This window comes from Cynara cardunculus (genome assembly GCF_001531365.2).
Source record: "Cynara cardunculus var. scolymus isolate 2C chromosome LG 4, CcrdV1, whole genome shotgun sequence".
In the NCBI taxonomy this organism is placed as follows: domain Eukaryota; kingdom Viridiplantae; phylum Streptophyta; class Magnoliopsida; order Asterales; family Asteraceae; genus Cynara; species Cynara cardunculus.
In genome coordinates, this window is record NC_037531.1 from 19,888,800 (window position 1) to 19,906,179 (window position 17,380).

Sequence of the window (17,380 nt, forward strand, 5' to 3'; positions counted from 1 at the left end):
CAAAAAGAGATATTTGATAGCTAACCTCAATGAGCTTTATAGACCGGTTTCTTTAACAATCGGAAGATAAGAGTTAGTAATTAAGAACCAACATGTTGAATGTGATGGTCAAAGATACACGTCTCAAATGAATGAAGAAAAAATAATTTTCTTTTGATTTCAATGAAACAAGGTTCAGTTTTTTTTTTTTGTAAAAATAGGTTTTTGCTAAGAAAATATCAATACGGAATATGAGACATTTGATGTGAAGGTAGAAATGTAGTGTAAAATATGGGTATGGATTTGGATGAAATTGGGTTCTTGAGGAAAAAGAAATAATTGAGGGTGAGGGTGAGGGTGAGGGTGTCAGAAAGAAAGACGAAAAAAATGAAAAGATGGAACGAGAATCGAGGAGGAAGAAGAAACCAACAATCACACCTCTGATTCACTTATTAGATTCTGCAACCAAATTTTGTTTACCATCTCCATCTCCATGTCCGATCATTGGTTGGGTTTTTCCATCCACCACCACCATTCTTCTTCCATGCCGGTTATGCCTATCCACCCTCATCAAGGTTGCTTCTTTTCTTTCTTTTTAGATTTTAGATTTTAGCTTTTAGCTTTTAGCTTCTGCTTCCATTTCTCATTACTTTTCTTGATGCTAGAATGGAGGTTTGAAAATGGCGACGCTGCTCCAAAGCTAGAAGATTTCTTGGGCGCCGCTTCTTACTCCACCACTGCACAACCGGATGAAGCCGCTGCCGCTTCTTACTCCACCACTGCACAACAGGATCAACCCGGTGCCACTATCAACGTTAACATATCTCCCAACTCTCACTATCGGGAATATCTTCTTACAGATGATGATGATGATGATGATATTGTGGAGTCTAGAGATGCCACCGATTGCTATTTCTCTCCGCCTCCGCCTCCGCCTCCGCCTCCACCGCCGTGTCTGTTATACTATGGTTACCCTTATTACACCACCGCCACCACAGACCAAAACCCACTTCCGAATTGTTTGATCCCAGCAACGACAAACGAAGTCGATGTTGCAATCCCTCCAATATCAGAGTTCAAATCTTGGTTACGACAACCATCACCTCCGCCGCCACCATCAGTACAAACTAGTCGTGAACAACCCAACAACAACGATTACCAAAAGTGTTTGTCACTGGCGGTGACACCACCGACCGCCATCATCTCCATGCCATCAGACTCTCCTACGGCGCATACCCGGAAACGAATGGTGCAGACGAAATCATCAACGAAAAACAGCAAAGCAGTAACAGTTGCTCGCAAATCAGTCGATAATTTTGGCCAAAGAACTTCCCGGTATCGTGGCGTTACACGGCACCGGTGGACGGGAAGATATGAAGCTCATTTGTGGGATAATAGTTGCCGGAAAGAAGGTCAAACCAGAAAAGGTCGCCAAGGTAAACCTCCATCTTCCATTTTACACTAGGACCAAATGGGACTTGTTTATAAGACATGACCAAAACCATCATTTTATAGGATGTTTTTTGGAGTCTTTTTGATAATACCATCGATTCACGTCTGATTCCGTTTCCTTTCATGTGGTTTTCCGGCAACGCGTTCCCCGGCCGATCATCATCGTCGTCCTCAGTTTATCTTGGTAAGTCGATATTTGTCCCTCCGGAGACTCTACTTCTGGCAGCTGCTTCATTCTTTCAAGAATCTAACCGTTTATTTTAGTCGGTAGCGATTCCTTAACTCGATTCAAATCAAGAGCACATCTTTACTTGTGGGTACTGCCTAGAGGTGTTTGAAACAAAGTGTCTCTAAAAAGGCCTGTCAAGACGTATAAAAAGATGCGTAATATGACATTTTTGTTTCAAAATTGTTCTAAAAATCTTGTTCAAAAGCCGGTTTCTATTCTATAAACTTATTACAACACTTTTAGATATGACATACAAATCTATTAAAAAGTAATCTATTAGGACACCAAAACCATGTTGATATTTCTGGGATGGGTTGTTTGAGAAACCGAATTTGGTGGTTGTGTTTTGCTAATTGAGTATATGATCTTCAGGGGGATATGATCAAGAAGAGAAAGCAGCAAGAGCTTATGATTTGGCTGCTCTTAAATACTGGGGTCCTACTACACATATCAATTTCTCTGTGAGTTGTTTGATTTGATCGAATACACACACACACACCTACCTAGAAGTATAGAAGTATAGAAGTATTCGTGCGATCCGACCTTAAATGATTGATTGTATGATGGTGATGTAGCTAGCCATATACGAGAAAGAACTGGAGGAGATGAAGAACATGAGCAGGCAAGAATTTGTTGCCAACTTAAGAAGGTAGTAACATCTATCATACATCAAAATATGTGTGGATATCTATCAAGACTGTTTTATTGAACCTAACAATTGGCGTCTTATATAAAAATGTTAATATAAGTTGATAGAATGCTTTTGGACGATATAAACAAGTTTTTTCCTTGGGAATTTGTAAAAATGAAGTCTTTTTCTTTTACATTATTTAAAAAAAATCTGTTATGGATATAAATTGAACATGTTCATAGAACAGCTGGTCCTATAAAAATAAAAATGAAAGCTAACAGGATATATTTTTGATTTTGTTGATGTGAAAATGAATACAGGAAAAGCAGTGGGTTTTCGAGAGGAGCATCCATGTACAGAGGAGTCACAAGGTAAGAGGTTTCATTAGCTGAATCCGGAAGGACATATGATATGTAGAGAGGAGCCACGGAATTCGCCTGCTGCTTTGTAGGGGGCACATATGAAAAAGCCCAACTTTTTTCTTGATGACAAAACATTATATGATCTCTGCAGTTGCTTTTTTGTGGGGTTACCATCTCAATCTCAATCTCAAATGGCCAACTCATTTCACAGTTTTTCTCATAAAATAAATAGTGTCAATAAAAAACAAAAAGTCTTCTTTTTCATGATAACCCCATGCAAATCTGACATGTTTTATCAAAGGGTTACAAATGAAAACCGTAAATACTTCTGTGAATCCAGGAACCATCAAATCATACATTATTCATTGTGGATGGTGATGATAGATAACCATAACCATCAAGAATAATAATAATAATAATAATAATAATGATCGTTCTTTTTTAGGGTTATTCGGCTCAATGTAGCAGTTGGATTTCAAGATATTTATGGTTTTTATGTGAAGTTTTACGGACCATCATAGAACGAATGTGAAGGATCTTGTGATTAAAGGTCCTTGATCATTTTGCAGGCACCATCAACATGGAAGGTGGCAAGCTCGGATCGGGAGGGTTGCAGGCAATAAGGACTTGTACCTTGGTACTTTCAGTAAGTTCCGTCATTGTACAACCAGCCTTTCATCTGTCTATTCTTATAAGCTATCTTATTTTCTGAGCAGTTCCGTTCAGTTGGCCATAAAATAAACTAACTTACAATATAAACTCATTGCAACTTTGAGAGAAACAACCCTTTTTGTGAATATTCATGATGGATATATTCTTTCATGAATACCAACAAAAGATGGTGGTTTTGGGTTCCTAAATGAACATCCCCTCAAACTTATTTTTCTTTTAGATTATTTTACATTGTTATGAAGTTTATGAGCTAGTTTTTACCAAACATGACCGATTTATCACTTATTTTGTTACAACTTGGGATATGTTATAGGTACACAAGAGGAAGCAGCGGAAGCTTACGATATAGCAGCCATAAAGTTCAGGGGGACAAGTGCGGTAACCAACTTTGATATTAGCAGATACGACGTGAAAAGAATATGCTCGAGTTCGACTTTAATTGCAGGGGAGCTAGCAAAACGGTCCCCTAGCGCGCTGATGGTCGAGGACCCTCTGCTTGCTATAACAAATGGTGATGAGTTTGCGGACATGGTATGGGCTGGGACTTGCAACCAGGAAGAGCAAGCGAGTGCAAGTAACATGGAGTCTGCTACCCCACAAGAAGAAGAGCCCATGTGAGTTGCGTATGGTGCAGGATGGAAGTTATTTCGGTAGAGGAAATAGGAAATTTTTATTATCGAACTTAAAAACATAGATACTTTGTCGGTCGTTTAAGCAAAAAGTCACCGTAGTCGGAAAATTTTGATATTATACAAGGGTGGTGTTATATCCGACTTTATTCATCAAGTTAAAAATGTAAAAAATGAGTTTTGATATTGATGCGTGTGAGTAAATAATTTGTATATACGAGGGTGTATTCTTGTATGTATAAGGGGTTTAATCATTTAAGAAAAATTCAAATTCCAGAAATATATATATCTTGTAACATGAAAACAGAATGAAAAGAATGTTAATATTTAGAACAGCACTCGAATCCGTGATGAGTATAAGTATAAGAAACAAATACATGGATGTTTTTTTACAAAAAAAATTATGATTGGTTTATTATGTGTTCAAGTAAAGTTGAGTTGAGTGTAAGAAAAGCATTGCAAACAAAGAAAATCAACGTGTAATCAAATAGACCATTGGTGTTGGTCAAACAAGACATATCATTATCCGCTAGTGATGGTCGTACGTGTTACAGTCAGCTACTGTGTCTCTGTTGCTACTATTTCAAATCACCTTTCTTTTGCTCCTCCTCTCTTCTCTTCTCCCAAAACCAGTTCATTTCCTTACAAACTAAAAGGCTGATTGGGTGGCTTTTCTTGTGTCCACTAATACATAACATGTTTACAAGATTCTTTCTTAATTAAAAAAAGGTAAGATTTTCAATGCTCACCCAATAAGGTAAGTTAGGTAACTGACACCTCATAAACATTTACCCTTTATTTGGTTTATGTAGAACCAATGGACACTCCACAATTTGAATTATTTCTAATCAAAGGGTTATTGGTCCGAGGGTATCAAGTCATCATAAATTAAATACTCACAAGAAAGATAGATGTTTAATGGGTTCCTAAAATAAACCTGTAAAGCTATGCAATGAAAATAAGAAACAAAGAGGATCTCAACACATGATGCTAAAAACAGTTGCAAACAAAACAACAACATCCATCCATCCATCCATATAATAACCACAATTTGTAAAACTATAGTGTTTGTGTCTGTCTGTTAACTCAAACTACCTCCCTCCCTCTTCTCTATATCATACACTTCCACATCCTCCAATCTGCAAAAACATACCACATACAATCACTAAGACAAACCAAACCAAATACACCCACTAAATCCCACTCGAAAGTAGGCTTAAAGCAGAGACAGAGACAGATTTTTTTTGAGTGATGACACAATTTAACTATAAATATCTAAAGAAGAATTTCATAATATTAGCATAGATCTGTTGGTTAGTTCTTTGTCCTTCCATAGAAGACACCCATGTTGAGTCCTCCCTACATATCTTTTTAGAAACACAAAAGGTATATAGAAAACACCAAAATTTAGGCTAAAAATTAACAATTTTGACACCTGTGAACTCGAACCCGGTTCTTTTCTACAAAGGTAAAAGTATTAACCATCTCCGTCATCAAAGTCTTGTGCTTAAATTTCAGTTTCAAAGACTATATGGTGGCACCCAACAAAATAATATTGTGTTACCTTCAAAAATGTACTTTTTTCCCTTACGACGGAACCATGAAGCGCTGGCCCATGCCACCGTATCAATCAATGTAGGTCCACCCCAGGTTTAGGGGGTGAGATATATACAGACCTGACCTCTATCCTAAGAGAGTAGAGCATTTGTTCCGTTAAGACCCCCGACTTGTGCAAGAGTATGTGTTGTGATAAGAAGCACGAAAAGAAGGAAAAAAAAAAAGTAACGAGTATGTGCATACGAAAAGGTACAAGTTTGCAATAAAAGGCAACAGGTTTTGGACCTGACTTGAGCACCGCGGTTCGACATCACAACTAGTAGCCATCGAACCCTTGTTTGTGTTGAGAATGAGGGTTGAGCTGGTCTGAACTCGGGGAAGGTCTGCTCTGCTGATTGCCACCGAATTGGTTTCGAGGGTGGTCCTGTCGAGTAACTACTACTTCCTTAGAATTATTAGTCATGTTTGTTTCAGAGTATGAGTTCTCCATCAGTCCTTGTATCTGAATCGATCATGTTCGTGTTATCAAAGAAAAAACGATTACAATATCAAAAGCGAGAAATATATGATATGATCGATCGCTCACCAAATCCAGACGCTTCTTGTGGAGATCACTCGGGGTCTGCATATTTAGTTCCAGAAGAAATTGGATTTTAGTTCCAATCACAAATACAATAGAAAGATAAATACATACATAAGTTGAGGGAGGATCAAACGAGAACATAGTCAAAATAAGAGAACACGAGAACGGGTAATTTACATGTGATTTTGCACTGAAATCACATGTGATTACGGAACACGGTCAAAGCAAGGGTGTGATTTTGCACATAATCACATGTGATTTTACACGTAAGTTTCTAGTAAAATCACATGTGATTAGGTTTAACATGAAAGTAGCAATTATAAGTAGATAAATATGAAGTCGGATAGCAATAAGCATAGCATAAAGAAAGGAGCTTACGTGATTTTGTTCTTGTTTCCTCTCTTCACTTGAGAACCCAGGAATCGTCAATTTGTAGTTTTTTTCTGCACATATTACAGAATCGTAAAGAACAATAGAACACATCGCTACCGTCATCCTTATACTGTTGAATTAATTCAATTTTTGTCACATTATATCATTGATTTGTAAGGTGGGTAGTTCCCCAATTTAAAGCTATTTGATCTTTTTGCATTCATCGGTTAATTATGCCTTATTGATGAAATCCCAATTTCAGTTTCATGCGATTGGTGAAGTAGAGGAGATGAGTTTAATTCTTACATTGCTAAACAGAGACTATGTAAACTGAAGTGTTTAAAAGTGGTTGTTTGAGGAGAGGGTTAAAATGGTCATTTATGTCATTCATACCGTTTATTAGGGTTAAAATCTTCAATCCTATGAGCACCCCTACCGTTTATTAAGCACATAAAACAAACAACTGATCATAAATAGACATCATAAAGCACAGAGACATCTTAGTCCAGACAGGTCTTAAGGGTTGGTTGTTTGTGGCTTAATGGGCTTGATGGTATGGAGAGCTTATTCACCAGCCATATGTAGACGTTCGCTTACAACTTGATGAATAAGCCGGTAGCCAATTTGGCTCAAATCAATCAGCCATTGCCCCGGTCCTGTATGCATTCAGCCACATCAATTCCTATAATAACCTTGGATTAAATACCCTTTCTCCATCTCCCATTCACAGAAAAGAAAAAAAAAACCAAGACCTCTTTCCTTCCCTCCAACATAGCTGCTGCTCCCCTTAAAGAGGGGTAAAACGGGTATGATATTGTTTTCTTGGTCTAAGGTCAAGCACCTTGACAAAGGGGTAAAATGGTCAATTTGTGCTGTCAAGACCATTACTCTAGACACAAAATACAAACTACTTGTCTAAATCCATAGAGACAGCCTAATCCGTTCAGGGGTTAATAGAAAAAGAAATAAACAGGCCCTTGGTTGGAAAATCGAACAGACATTATGGATGCATTTTGCAGTGCCCTCGATAAAAATGCAAGTCAAATTGCAAAACGTAAGATATAACATGCATTTAATAATTTTTTTGGGGAATGCTAGGGTCGGATACCCTGAGTGGCCCAACAAGCCCAAGGTCCATGACCCACTTCGGATCCATATGGCCGGACATATGCCAGACCTGACCCAAGAGGTGGGAGGCTCGTCAATCTGACAAACAGACAGGATGTGTCCATGAACCCTACTCTAACTAGACCCCACATTCAATCAACATGAAGGGGGGGGGGGGGGAGCAAGATGCCAAACCGATAACATTTAACGCACTTGATGCCCCTAGAAGTCAATCAACGATATAGTGACATTATGTTGAACTGAAACTAAATGCATTGGCAAGTACATGGAGTTCAACCCACTACGATATAACCACAAGGTCATTGGCCCAATGATACCCAGGTTACCGGTAGAGCCCAGCCTCCCAGGCGATCAAGGGTTCAAACTTCGTCAAAAGTGAGGAGTGCGCCTGAGTGTTTGCGGATATACTTAAAGAAAACCCCACTATGATACTCACTAAATATGCGAAGGGCTGGGGTTTTTGTAAATAGTTGCAATGTGTCAGGAATAAGCACATACCAAGGTGTAGCAACACATCTTTCGATTCCACAATTGATGAATTGCGATGTTTGGCCAAGGTAGCTCCAAATGTAGTAACCTACAAAAATCCACAACCACAGAGCTAAAGTTGTTATAAACTTCCCAATGGCAAGTCACAATAATGTATATAGCGCAAACACACACACACACACATGGTCAGGTTCAGGGGAAAACAACAAAAAAATGAAAATTTGAAAAACATCCTAGTAACCATTCATTTGTACAGTATGCACATGTGCATATAAGTAAGTTGTAAGTAATTTTTCCAGTATGCACGTGCATAGAAACTAGGAAACATCTTCAAACTTGTATGCACATGTGCATACCATACAGATGAACGGTTATTAGGGTGTTCCTCAGTTTTTCATCTTTTTGGGGGTTTTCCCCTGAACCTCACTCACTCTCTCTCTCTCTTTATATATATATATATATATATATATATATATACACACACACACATTTGAGTTGCAACCATGATGATTTGACTCCCAGGCAAACATGAGTTAAACTGGAATACTCCAGTCGCCACCTAGCTTTTAATTTTGAAACATTATGGCTTAAATACACCAAATAAGGACCTTAAACATCACAAACTTCAACAAGTTTAGGCATTGCTTATATGATCAACTGTGAATGCTTTCCTGCTGGTCTTGAGATCGAACAGGCATCAGCAGTGGGGATGAAATACCAAGCAGAGTAAATTTACAAGTCATGCAATTTTAATCATATGTAATTTGCTTTTTTTTATTTAGATCAATCATTGAACACCTTTTTCCCTTGATCTTTTCCAAGGAAATCAGAGAATACATATTAGATTGACCATGGTAAGTACAGAATGTTGATTTGGGAGCATATCTTCGAAGTGATTCAGTTAAATCATATTATGATTTATAATTATGGTGTCGAGGGTTCTTATTTCTTAAAATATAATGAGACAGATTACAGCTTTTAAAAACCCAACAGCTATTATAATACAAAGGTTAATAAAAGGAACCAATCAATAAATAACTGCGGGCAAGGGTGGTTAGTGCCACAACTGAAAACTGTAGATCTGGGATACTAATCACCTAAAAGGAACATGGAAAAATATTAAGACCCCCTGTAGGATAGAAAAATAGAGTATATATATATATATACATACATACATTTAATTTTAAGATTTTCAAGCATATAAGCATCTATCTATTTTGTAAAGACTAAGATTTTGGATAGGGAACCATAACTAATATGCTAAATTTCTGATTGCAAATAGTGGTGTATAAGTCACAGATCAATCTTGATACGAATGATATGTTGGACGTATGCAGACCACATTGAAACACAATCCCATACCGATATAATAAACTTCGTATAGTACAGCTTAGCAAGTCTCACCGAATCGATAAATTCATCAGCAAGCATCAAAAGAAGATCCTCAACTTCGGGATCTAAAGTCGCATTTGGATCTATCTGAAAATTGAAACAGGCATTACATGTGAATAATTTCATACAAAATTCACTAGATGAAAGATACCCGCAGAATTGAGAGTCTTGACTCTTGACCATAAAAAAAACGCTTAAAATCGAAAAACTGGATCTACCTTTTAGGGGAAAAACAGGAATCAACAAACCACAAAAACTAGTTATTGCAAGTCATTCTTGATATTCAAACATCGACACCCCCTAATTTTAATGGGTTATTTAGAAGAAGAAGAATCCTCTGACATATTTAAGAACGCTTTTGTCTAACACAAAAATGTCTCAGGATCCGTCAACAGGTCATGCATTTAAAAAGAATCTATCAGAAGGTCATCCTCATTAATAACCCTAATATAAATGCAGAATCTTGACACTATCGAACGATGCAAACCCACCTGTGCAACCAAATCTTGTATTTTCCTTTTACCGAGAAGATGATTGCTGGCTTCTGTCCCTTGGCTTGAACTTCCACCAGGTGTGGTTGTCCCAGATGCAGTTGCGTCAGGTTGCGATCCAGTCAAACTTAGAGATTTTTGGCCTGCCGATCCTGCAATTCTTGGTGACTGCTGCTGCAAAAGCTGTTGCTGTTGGTGCCCAATTGGTTGTTGCTGCTGCTGGTGTTGTTGTTGCTGCTGCTGATGTTGAACCATTTGAGATAACTGTTGCGGATTCAACGACATAGAATTGTGCAATTGAGAAGAAGGAAGTTGTTGTCCCAAAAGTGCTTGTTGTTGCCTCTGTTGTGCAAATCGATATGAGGGAGAATTGGGTGCGGACATCGATGGCATTTGCTTTGACCACTGTTGTTGGGTTAGATTATTTTGCATCATAGCTAATTGTCCATTTTGACCTAATGCTGACAATTGTGAGTTCATGAATGACGTCCGCGATAGACTCTGTGCCTGCAATTTCTAAAATTAAAATTCATAAATCAATCTAATGAAATCAGCAAGGGTATAAAAGTAAAAAGGATTATGTTGTCCGATTTTTTCTTTTGCTCGGGTTAAACTTCTTTACAGAAATATACTTATACTAATTATCCAATATTACTTTCCTCCTGCCATTAATGTATTTGTTACCAAGCAACCAAATATATACGTCATAAAAAAATATATATATATATATACACACACACATACCGGACAAAACTATGTATCAAAAGTAGATATTTATCTTCTAGATTCTAATGGATTCACACCTTTAAAATTTCTGATAGATCTTATTTTTAGCATATGCCAACAAGAGGAGATAAAAAAGAACCGGTGGTTGTTATTTAGTACTCACTGAAAATCTCACATCCAATAAACACCTATAATAAGAAATACTCCGTCAATCCTTTTCGAAAGTGCTGTTTCCCATGTTCAAGTTCTCTAAAGTCGAATTCAGTTACGGAACCACAACCTTTTCATCTTTTGATGTCATGAGCAGGCTCACCACCTAAAAGTGTAGTTATATAAATTCAGTTGTATGTAGCTCTTAACTTTCTTAAAAAATTGTGCAAAACCAAATGGGACACTTTAAATTTTTATATAAACACCAAAGCACCCTGAGAACATGTTGCAAGGATCCAAATGCGTCTACATGGACACAAAGATGCGATAACTTCAAAGAGAAAATTAAGAATACCGGATGCACACATTTTTGGTCTAATATAAAACCAATAAAAGAAACAAGTTAACTTCATATTTTATAGTTCATATCCAAAAAGGAAGAGGTCTAAGATTGAAATTAACAAATTGTAAATACAATGATAAAACTGCCTAAATAAGAAAATCCTCATGATATATCCCCAACATTATCATTAATGAAATCATCTACTTATAAGTATTGCTTCCACCTCACGCTCATGAAGAAAGAGATCCACAACCCCTCATAGCTTTTTGCACCATTCTCAAGGATGCCGCTCCGCCCTGCCTCCTCTATTGCTAAGAAGTATGTTTGACCTTTAACTCTGATTTAAATTTTAAGCTTTGTCTATCACACTTTTTTTGGTCAAACTTGTACTTTGTGAATTGTCATCCCCTATTCTTTTCTTACGGCAAGACCAAAATTTCCTCCTTATCCCAATCCCATATCTTATCTATTTGTGGTACGCAATTTGAATATACAATCAAGGAAACACGTCGTGTGAACCATGTCATGTTGTCGAAGAATTGCACCCTCAAAGCATTAAGTTCAGGAGTGGGGACAATAGTCATACCCCTTTTTCATTTTCACCGAAATACTAACATCGGAGGTAGGGGTACCACAAAATATGCATATATATATATATATATAGAAGCAGACTGCAGACCCACTTCCAGCAAGCTGGCACTAAACCTCCATGTGAGTTTCACCATAAACAATATACTTCCTCCAGTCAAAATAATAACAAGAGTAACAGTACACAGCCTGCCACTGGAAAATTCGACAAGCAACACTCTGCCACTTGCCAATAGAATCCCGCTTTCAGTCACTTGACAGAATTTATGTGCACAAAAAACTATCCTATTTAATAGTTCCATCAACAAGACACCATTAAGTAAACGTTTTCAAGAGCAAAATAGTCACTTTTCCCTCCATTATCTTTTTCATCATCTTCATCTTTCTATCTCATTGTCTGCCTCATCATCTGCCAATTTTGTTGCATTTGAAATTATTAAATAAAAATGATTCTGAAAATCAAATCAAAACCCAATTGGGGAAAAAGTTGTGCACAGAAAACCATCCAATTTAATAGTTCCATCAACAAGACACCATTAAATAACCATTTTCAAGAGCAAAATAGTCACTTATCCCTCCATCTTTTTCATCTTCATTTTTAATTCTTCTTTGTCTGCCTCGTCACTTGCCAATTTTGTTGCATTTGAAATCATTAAAAAAATGATTCTAAAAATCAAATCAAAACCCAATCGGGTAAAAAATCAAACCTAGATCTAGGTTTCGATATAGTTATGGGTGAAAAAATTAAAAAGGTATTTGAAAAACGAAAACCTCATCTTCATCTTCAAACCCACATCTCAGTCATCCCGAGTTAGGTTTGGGTTTCTAAAACAAATTGAAGATGAAGAAGTTTCGACTTTATAACCCAAATTTGGGTTCGAAAGCAAGTCCTATTGCCTTCAAGTAAGGTCCAACAGTCCATCCAAAACTTCAAAGAGGTTTGGAATCTAATCATTTGCATGTTGAAAGTGGTGATGAACCCTTTTGCTTGTTGAAATTTGTGCAGAAGCCATGACAAGAAAAATTACTTCATCTTCACCTTCTTTATTTCCTCCAACATTCTTTTTTTTCTTTCTAAAGATTGTTCCATGATTTTAACTGCCAAAAACTTCTTCAATTTGTTGAATATTGGGAAAAAACAAATTAACGGTTCAACTCAAATATGGAAAAAGTCATGACACGACCCGTTTAACGGTATATATCTGACGAGAACGTTAGTTTGGATATCTTTAATGCACAAAAAAGATTGTTTCCAAGTATTTCCAAATCTAAATGCCGAAGTGGTAAATAGTTGAGTGGCAGACTGTATATATTAATCTAACAACAATTAAAAACCATGAACAACAATACCAACATCTTTCGATCCAAACCATATGGAATGAGGAAAAGGTTTATGATAACTTGGAAAGAGGTATCCCCTCCGAGAGATATTGTACACGAATAGTATCCTTCCAGACCAACACTTCCATCAAATTTCTACTTTTCCCCGTGTTATGTTGATCTACCCCTATCTCTCCTAACTTCAAACCAATGGTATAAGTCTCCTTTCTAGAAAATGATAAAAGTAAAGAGAATTGCATCTTTTTTCAGTTCCATTCTAGGGAACACACTTCAAGAGTAAGACCAGCACTACACATTTTCCTAACTTCTTTTGTTTTTTACACCATCATTACTGCCATACCATGGCGGAGTTGTAATTCTTGATCATTATTAAGTAGTGTAAAATCATGTTTTTCAAGTGTCAGTTACAATTAGTCCATTTACACATTTCATAAAAGGATTCTATGTCAAAAACGTCTTCTAATATACTCTACTGAAAAGGAAAGGAAAATTTAAGTTGCATACTTGCTTCCCCGAATATAAACAACTGATGACAACTAATTGTGCCGAGTTCCCAGCAAATCTAAAAGGCAGGCGTAAAAAAACAAAGTATGCTGATCTTTTTTATAAGAGATACTAATAGTAGTTATTGTTTAGCAAGGCAGATCCTTTTTCCTCCTATTTAACAGTAAGAAACCCTTTCATACATTTTGATGAATCAAATATCCGCTAACAAAATAGCAGAGGATCAATAAGACTGGTTCATTTCATCCTTAGTTAAGAGCCTTTCGTTTAGCTCCTAGATTAGGGGAAAATGGAAGCCTAAGATGGCAAAATAGCTGGCAACATATTTCGTTGCAGTCACCTATTTGCAGTACTTATGTTATATATTTCTCATCATCTTCCTTCTTTCCTCCCATGGTGATCTGTGCAAGAAAGGTTAGGCTTGAGATAGATAAGAGATTAGAGACTACATTCTTCTGATTTTGTGGGAAAACTAATTCCAATAATCTAATTTTTGTCTCGGGTTTTTTGCTCCCTAGTGTTTTTTCTGTGTTGCTGTGAAGTGTGGTTGGGATTTAGGAGTGTGGAACCCCTCAAGAAGCATATCAGCCCATATGCGCAAATGTGCATACAAGACCAAGGACTATAGATGGCATTTCCTCTCAAGCTTAGTGAATAAGCACCAATTTTGTTTTCTAATGCTACGTAATAGCACCCGATACAGTCACGAATAATGTTAAACCCAATGCAATTGGCGTTTAACAACCAGTTTACATTGATCAGGATTGGTGCCCACACATCTCCAATAAGTAGCATGGATTTATGGTTAACACACTTGGAGGAATCCACCTAGCAAAGAAGTATATACAAATAGATTGCAATGGAACATGAACAAGTCATGAAGACATGAGTTAACTGAAGCAATTCCTAATTACGTAATTCGTCTCTCACTGAAAGGCTGCTAGCACACTACAGATAGAATGGAGTAACTCAAGAAAAAATGTTGCGAGAGAGCAATGAGTTAATTTTCCCTTAAGGAATGGACCTTCCATTAAGTACTAGACCAAACAGTGATCACTTAAAAACAATCTTACTAGGCCCAGGAGTTTGTTACAATAGGAAACATTCATTAGTCATATGCAACTTATCACATCAGAAAGATAAAATGGGTACACCAGAGGGTCATTGACCCAACGGTACCCGGGTTATGGTGCAGTCCAGTCTCCTAGGTCAAGGGTTCAAACCTCACCAAAGGTGAAGAATGTGTGTGAGTATTTGCCATATATCATATACTTCAAAAAAGAAAAGATATGATTAGCTGTATTGCCCTTCATTGTATCCATCCCCTCATCTCGACATGAAGGTTTGTTCAGGTACTCCAATTCCACTACGCCTCTTGTTAACTTAGTTTATTCTCAGAGAGAATGGGCAAGATTCCATGGAAAGATAAAAATGAATCAGATAAATTGTAGAAGGGGAAAGAATATTGTCTTCATATGATATCCTCACATACCAACAGTACATGATGAATACTTTGAGATGTTACCAACACTAGAAACTAATAATTATGGGATAATTTTGTATCATTATACGATTCATATGATCAAAATTGCATTGTTAAAACAGATCACATTCAAAGAAAGAGTTGCCCCCAAAGCAGCCCTATGATGAACATAGTCACCTAAGAACTGTGGTGCATGCCACTTCCAACGAAGTTTCTTATCCAACTTATCATTTCTCTTGGTAAAACCAACTTGAGGAGTGAGTTATTTCAAAAACAAAGTTCTTGTCCATCTTATTATGCACAAACTTGAAGCAAACCCTAACTTACACTTGCAATAAATGATCATATACCTTAATGCATCTGCTTAAATGAATCTCCTGATCCTATGAAGAATTACATCTCTATAAATCAAAGCATTAATCTGTCAATTTATTATGACTAGTTCATCATAACTACAACTGCCAAGAAGCTACAACTTAACTTTTCTTGCCATGTGGTACATCAAAACCATAGAATTGACCAAAAGCTGTATGCATGCTTTTTATTTTTCTATAGAAAGAAGTATATAGTACCAAGGGCATGTTTGTTAGGAGCTTAATGAGACTCACAGCTTATTCGGTCATCAATACATGACGGTTTGGTAATATAGAAAGTGGCTTATTCAGTAAGCTCTTAAAGGAAGCTTTATGCAGAAAGCCAAGTTTTCTCCAAAGCTCCCCCTCCTAATAAAAAAACCTTCCCAATCTCTACAGACAGATTAATCCACACAAATTTTAATGGAAAACCAACCAAACAACCCCTAAATCTTCCAAAAATATCAACAGGTATCATCTTATATGATCTTCTTACAGAAACATCACAGGGCAGTTCCTACACTAGCATAAACCAAACAGATGAATATGATAGTCTTTCATGCATCTTAAGCTTAACATCACCCAAGAGAATAAAGTTTTGAGATAATCTTTGTACCTGACTAGATGCTAGTGCATTTTGCTGGGTCAATTGCGGTCTCATCTGCCCTTGATTTATCCTTTGTTGGGTGAAAGCAAGAGACCCATTTGCCCTAATTTGAGAATTCAAATTGTAAGATCCCATCATATTCATCCCCATTTGAATTCCTTGCAATGATTGTCCAGGTGTATTTCCTGGATGAAATTGAGACCCTTGAACTAACCCAGCTTTCTGCCTTGGCTGAACCCACAAATTGACACAACATATCAGGCATAAATTGATCAAACAAATTAACCCCCTTTTTTTAATTTCAACTGAAGCATAAACCTATAATACTGATAGAAAGCCTTTATTGCTTTTACTAGTTTGAGAACTATTACCGATGCTAATAATTGGGATTGTAAATTAAGCTGAGCAGCGGCGGCAGCTTGACCGGGCAACATTGTAAGATGACCGGTTTGACCCATCAAAGCTGAGCGGGTTAAGGTGGCATTACCCATCTGACCAATTTGTTGATTCTGGGTTTGTTGCTGCTGCTGCTGCTGCTGTGGCAACTGCTGCTGGCTGCTAGCAAAATTCATCTGCCCATAAATTCTGGCAGCATTACCGGCAGTCAAATTGTACTGTTGTTGCTGCTGCTGTTGTTGTTGCATGTGATTCAAGCGCGACATGGAGGGAGATCGCTGTAAACCTTGCTGATGGATTTGGAAATTGGGTGTAGTCATCAAATTACTCTGCTGTTGCTGTTGCTGTTGTTGAAGTAATTGTTGTTGTTGAGATAGAACGTTGGATGATGAAACTTGTGGGATTTGTTGTTGTTGGGATGATAATGATGGGGTTGAGGTGATTTGATTAATGCTGGAGTCGATGGAAGAAGGGAGGTTTTGAGATATGGATTGGTGTGGTTGTTGTTGATCCATGGGTGTGGTGGCGTTGGTGATGGTGGATTGAATTGGGGATGAGGAGGAATTATCCGCCATCATCAAAATTGAAGGGAAGACAGAATGAGGTTGAATGATCAGATCATAGAGGAAGGGGTTGTAATAGAAAGTAAGAGCAGAGTGGGTGGCAGGCAGTAACAAGAAAACTCGATCGAGAGGGAAACTAGAAAGAAAGTCTGAAAGAGAGATTTCTTTGACGAGAACGAGTCGGCTCAATTCTCTATTCATATAAATAAATATATATATATATATATATATACAGCAAGTATCGATATACCATAAAAATAACACTCAACACTTGATAACAAATAAAAGAACATCATCATTTCATTACATTACATTACATGTGATTTTACATTGTTGTATCAACCGTATTTGATAAGATTT

General features: G+C 37.2%; 2 protein-coding genes across 5 annotated transcripts; one reads left to right on the top strand and one right to left on the bottom strand.

Moving 5' to 3' along the window:
* Nucleotides 1–423: 423 nt before the first annotated feature.
* LOC112511500 (AP2-like ethylene-responsive transcription factor AIL1) lies at nucleotides 424–4,194 on the top strand. 2 transcript variants are annotated; one of them, XM_025117142.1, is made up of 9 exons: nucleotides 424–554; nucleotides 645–1,415; nucleotides 1,607–1,615; nucleotides 2,033–2,121; nucleotides 2,236–2,309; nucleotides 2,612–2,662; nucleotides 3,223–3,299; nucleotides 3,639–3,698; nucleotides 3,771–4,194. In XM_025117142.1, exons 1-9 carry the CDS (start codon nucleotides 473–475, stop codon nucleotides 3,941–3,943), a joined length of 1,386 nt encoding a protein of 461 aa, XP_024972910.1. In that variant the 5' UTR covers nucleotides 424–472; the 3' UTR covers nucleotides 3,944–4,194. The 2 variants fall into 2 exon arrangements, with proteins under 2 accessions (XP_024972910.1, XP_024972908.1); XM_025117140.1 differs by having other exon boundaries at nucleotides 3,639–4,194.
* A 731-nt stretch (nucleotides 4,195–4,925) lies between these two features.
* LOC112511770 (transcription initiation factor TFIID subunit 12b) lies at nucleotides 4,926–17,135 on the bottom strand. 3 transcript variants are annotated; one of them, XM_025117513.1, is made up of 9 exons: nucleotides 16,433–17,135; nucleotides 16,071–16,292; nucleotides 9,967–10,473; nucleotides 9,488–9,562; nucleotides 8,093–8,171; nucleotides 6,473–6,537; nucleotides 6,098–6,133; nucleotides 5,797–6,013; nucleotides 4,926–5,093 (listed from the first exon to the last, which is right to left on the bottom strand). In XM_025117513.1, exons 1-8 carry the CDS (start codon nucleotides 17,033–17,035, stop codon nucleotides 5,828–5,830), a joined length of 1,773 nt encoding a protein of 590 aa, XP_024973281.1. In that variant the 5' UTR covers nucleotides 17,036–17,135; the 3' UTR covers nucleotides 4,926–5,093; nucleotides 5,797–5,827. The 3 variants fall into 3 exon arrangements, with proteins under 3 accessions (XP_024973281.1, XP_024973280.1, XP_024973282.1); XM_025117512.1 differs by having other exon boundaries at nucleotides 9,967–10,482; XM_025117514.1 differs by lacking the exon at nucleotides 16,071–16,292 and having other exon boundaries at nucleotides 9,967–10,482.
* Between the last annotated feature and the right edge of the window lie 245 nt (nucleotides 17,136–17,380).

Bases quoted from the DNA above. Each gene is read 5' to 3' on its own strand.
- LOC112511770 (XM_025117512.1), bottom strand. From the start codon at position 17,035: ATGATGGCGGATAATTCCTCCTCATCCCCAATTCAATCCACCATCACC. The intron at 8,172-9,487 runs GTGAGACTTGCT...GGATTTTTGTAG, and splicing joins CTGATGAATTTATCGATTCG to GTTACTACATTTGGAGCTAC. The intron at 6,538-8,092 runs GTATGTGCTTAT...TAATATGTGCAG, and splicing joins AGATGTGTTGCTACACCTTG to AAAAAAACTACAAATTGACG.
- LOC112511500 (XM_025117140.1), top strand. From the start codon at position 473: ATGTCCGATCATTGGTTGGGTTTTTCCATCCACCACCACCATTCTTCT. The intron at 2,663-3,222 runs GTAAGAGGTTTC...ATCATTTTGCAG, and splicing joins ATGTACAGAGGAGTCACAAG to GCACCATCAACATGGAAGGT. The intron at 3,300-3,638 runs GTAAGTTCCGTC...GATATGTTATAG, and splicing joins CTTGTACCTTGGTACTTTCA to GTACACAAGAGGAAGCAGCG.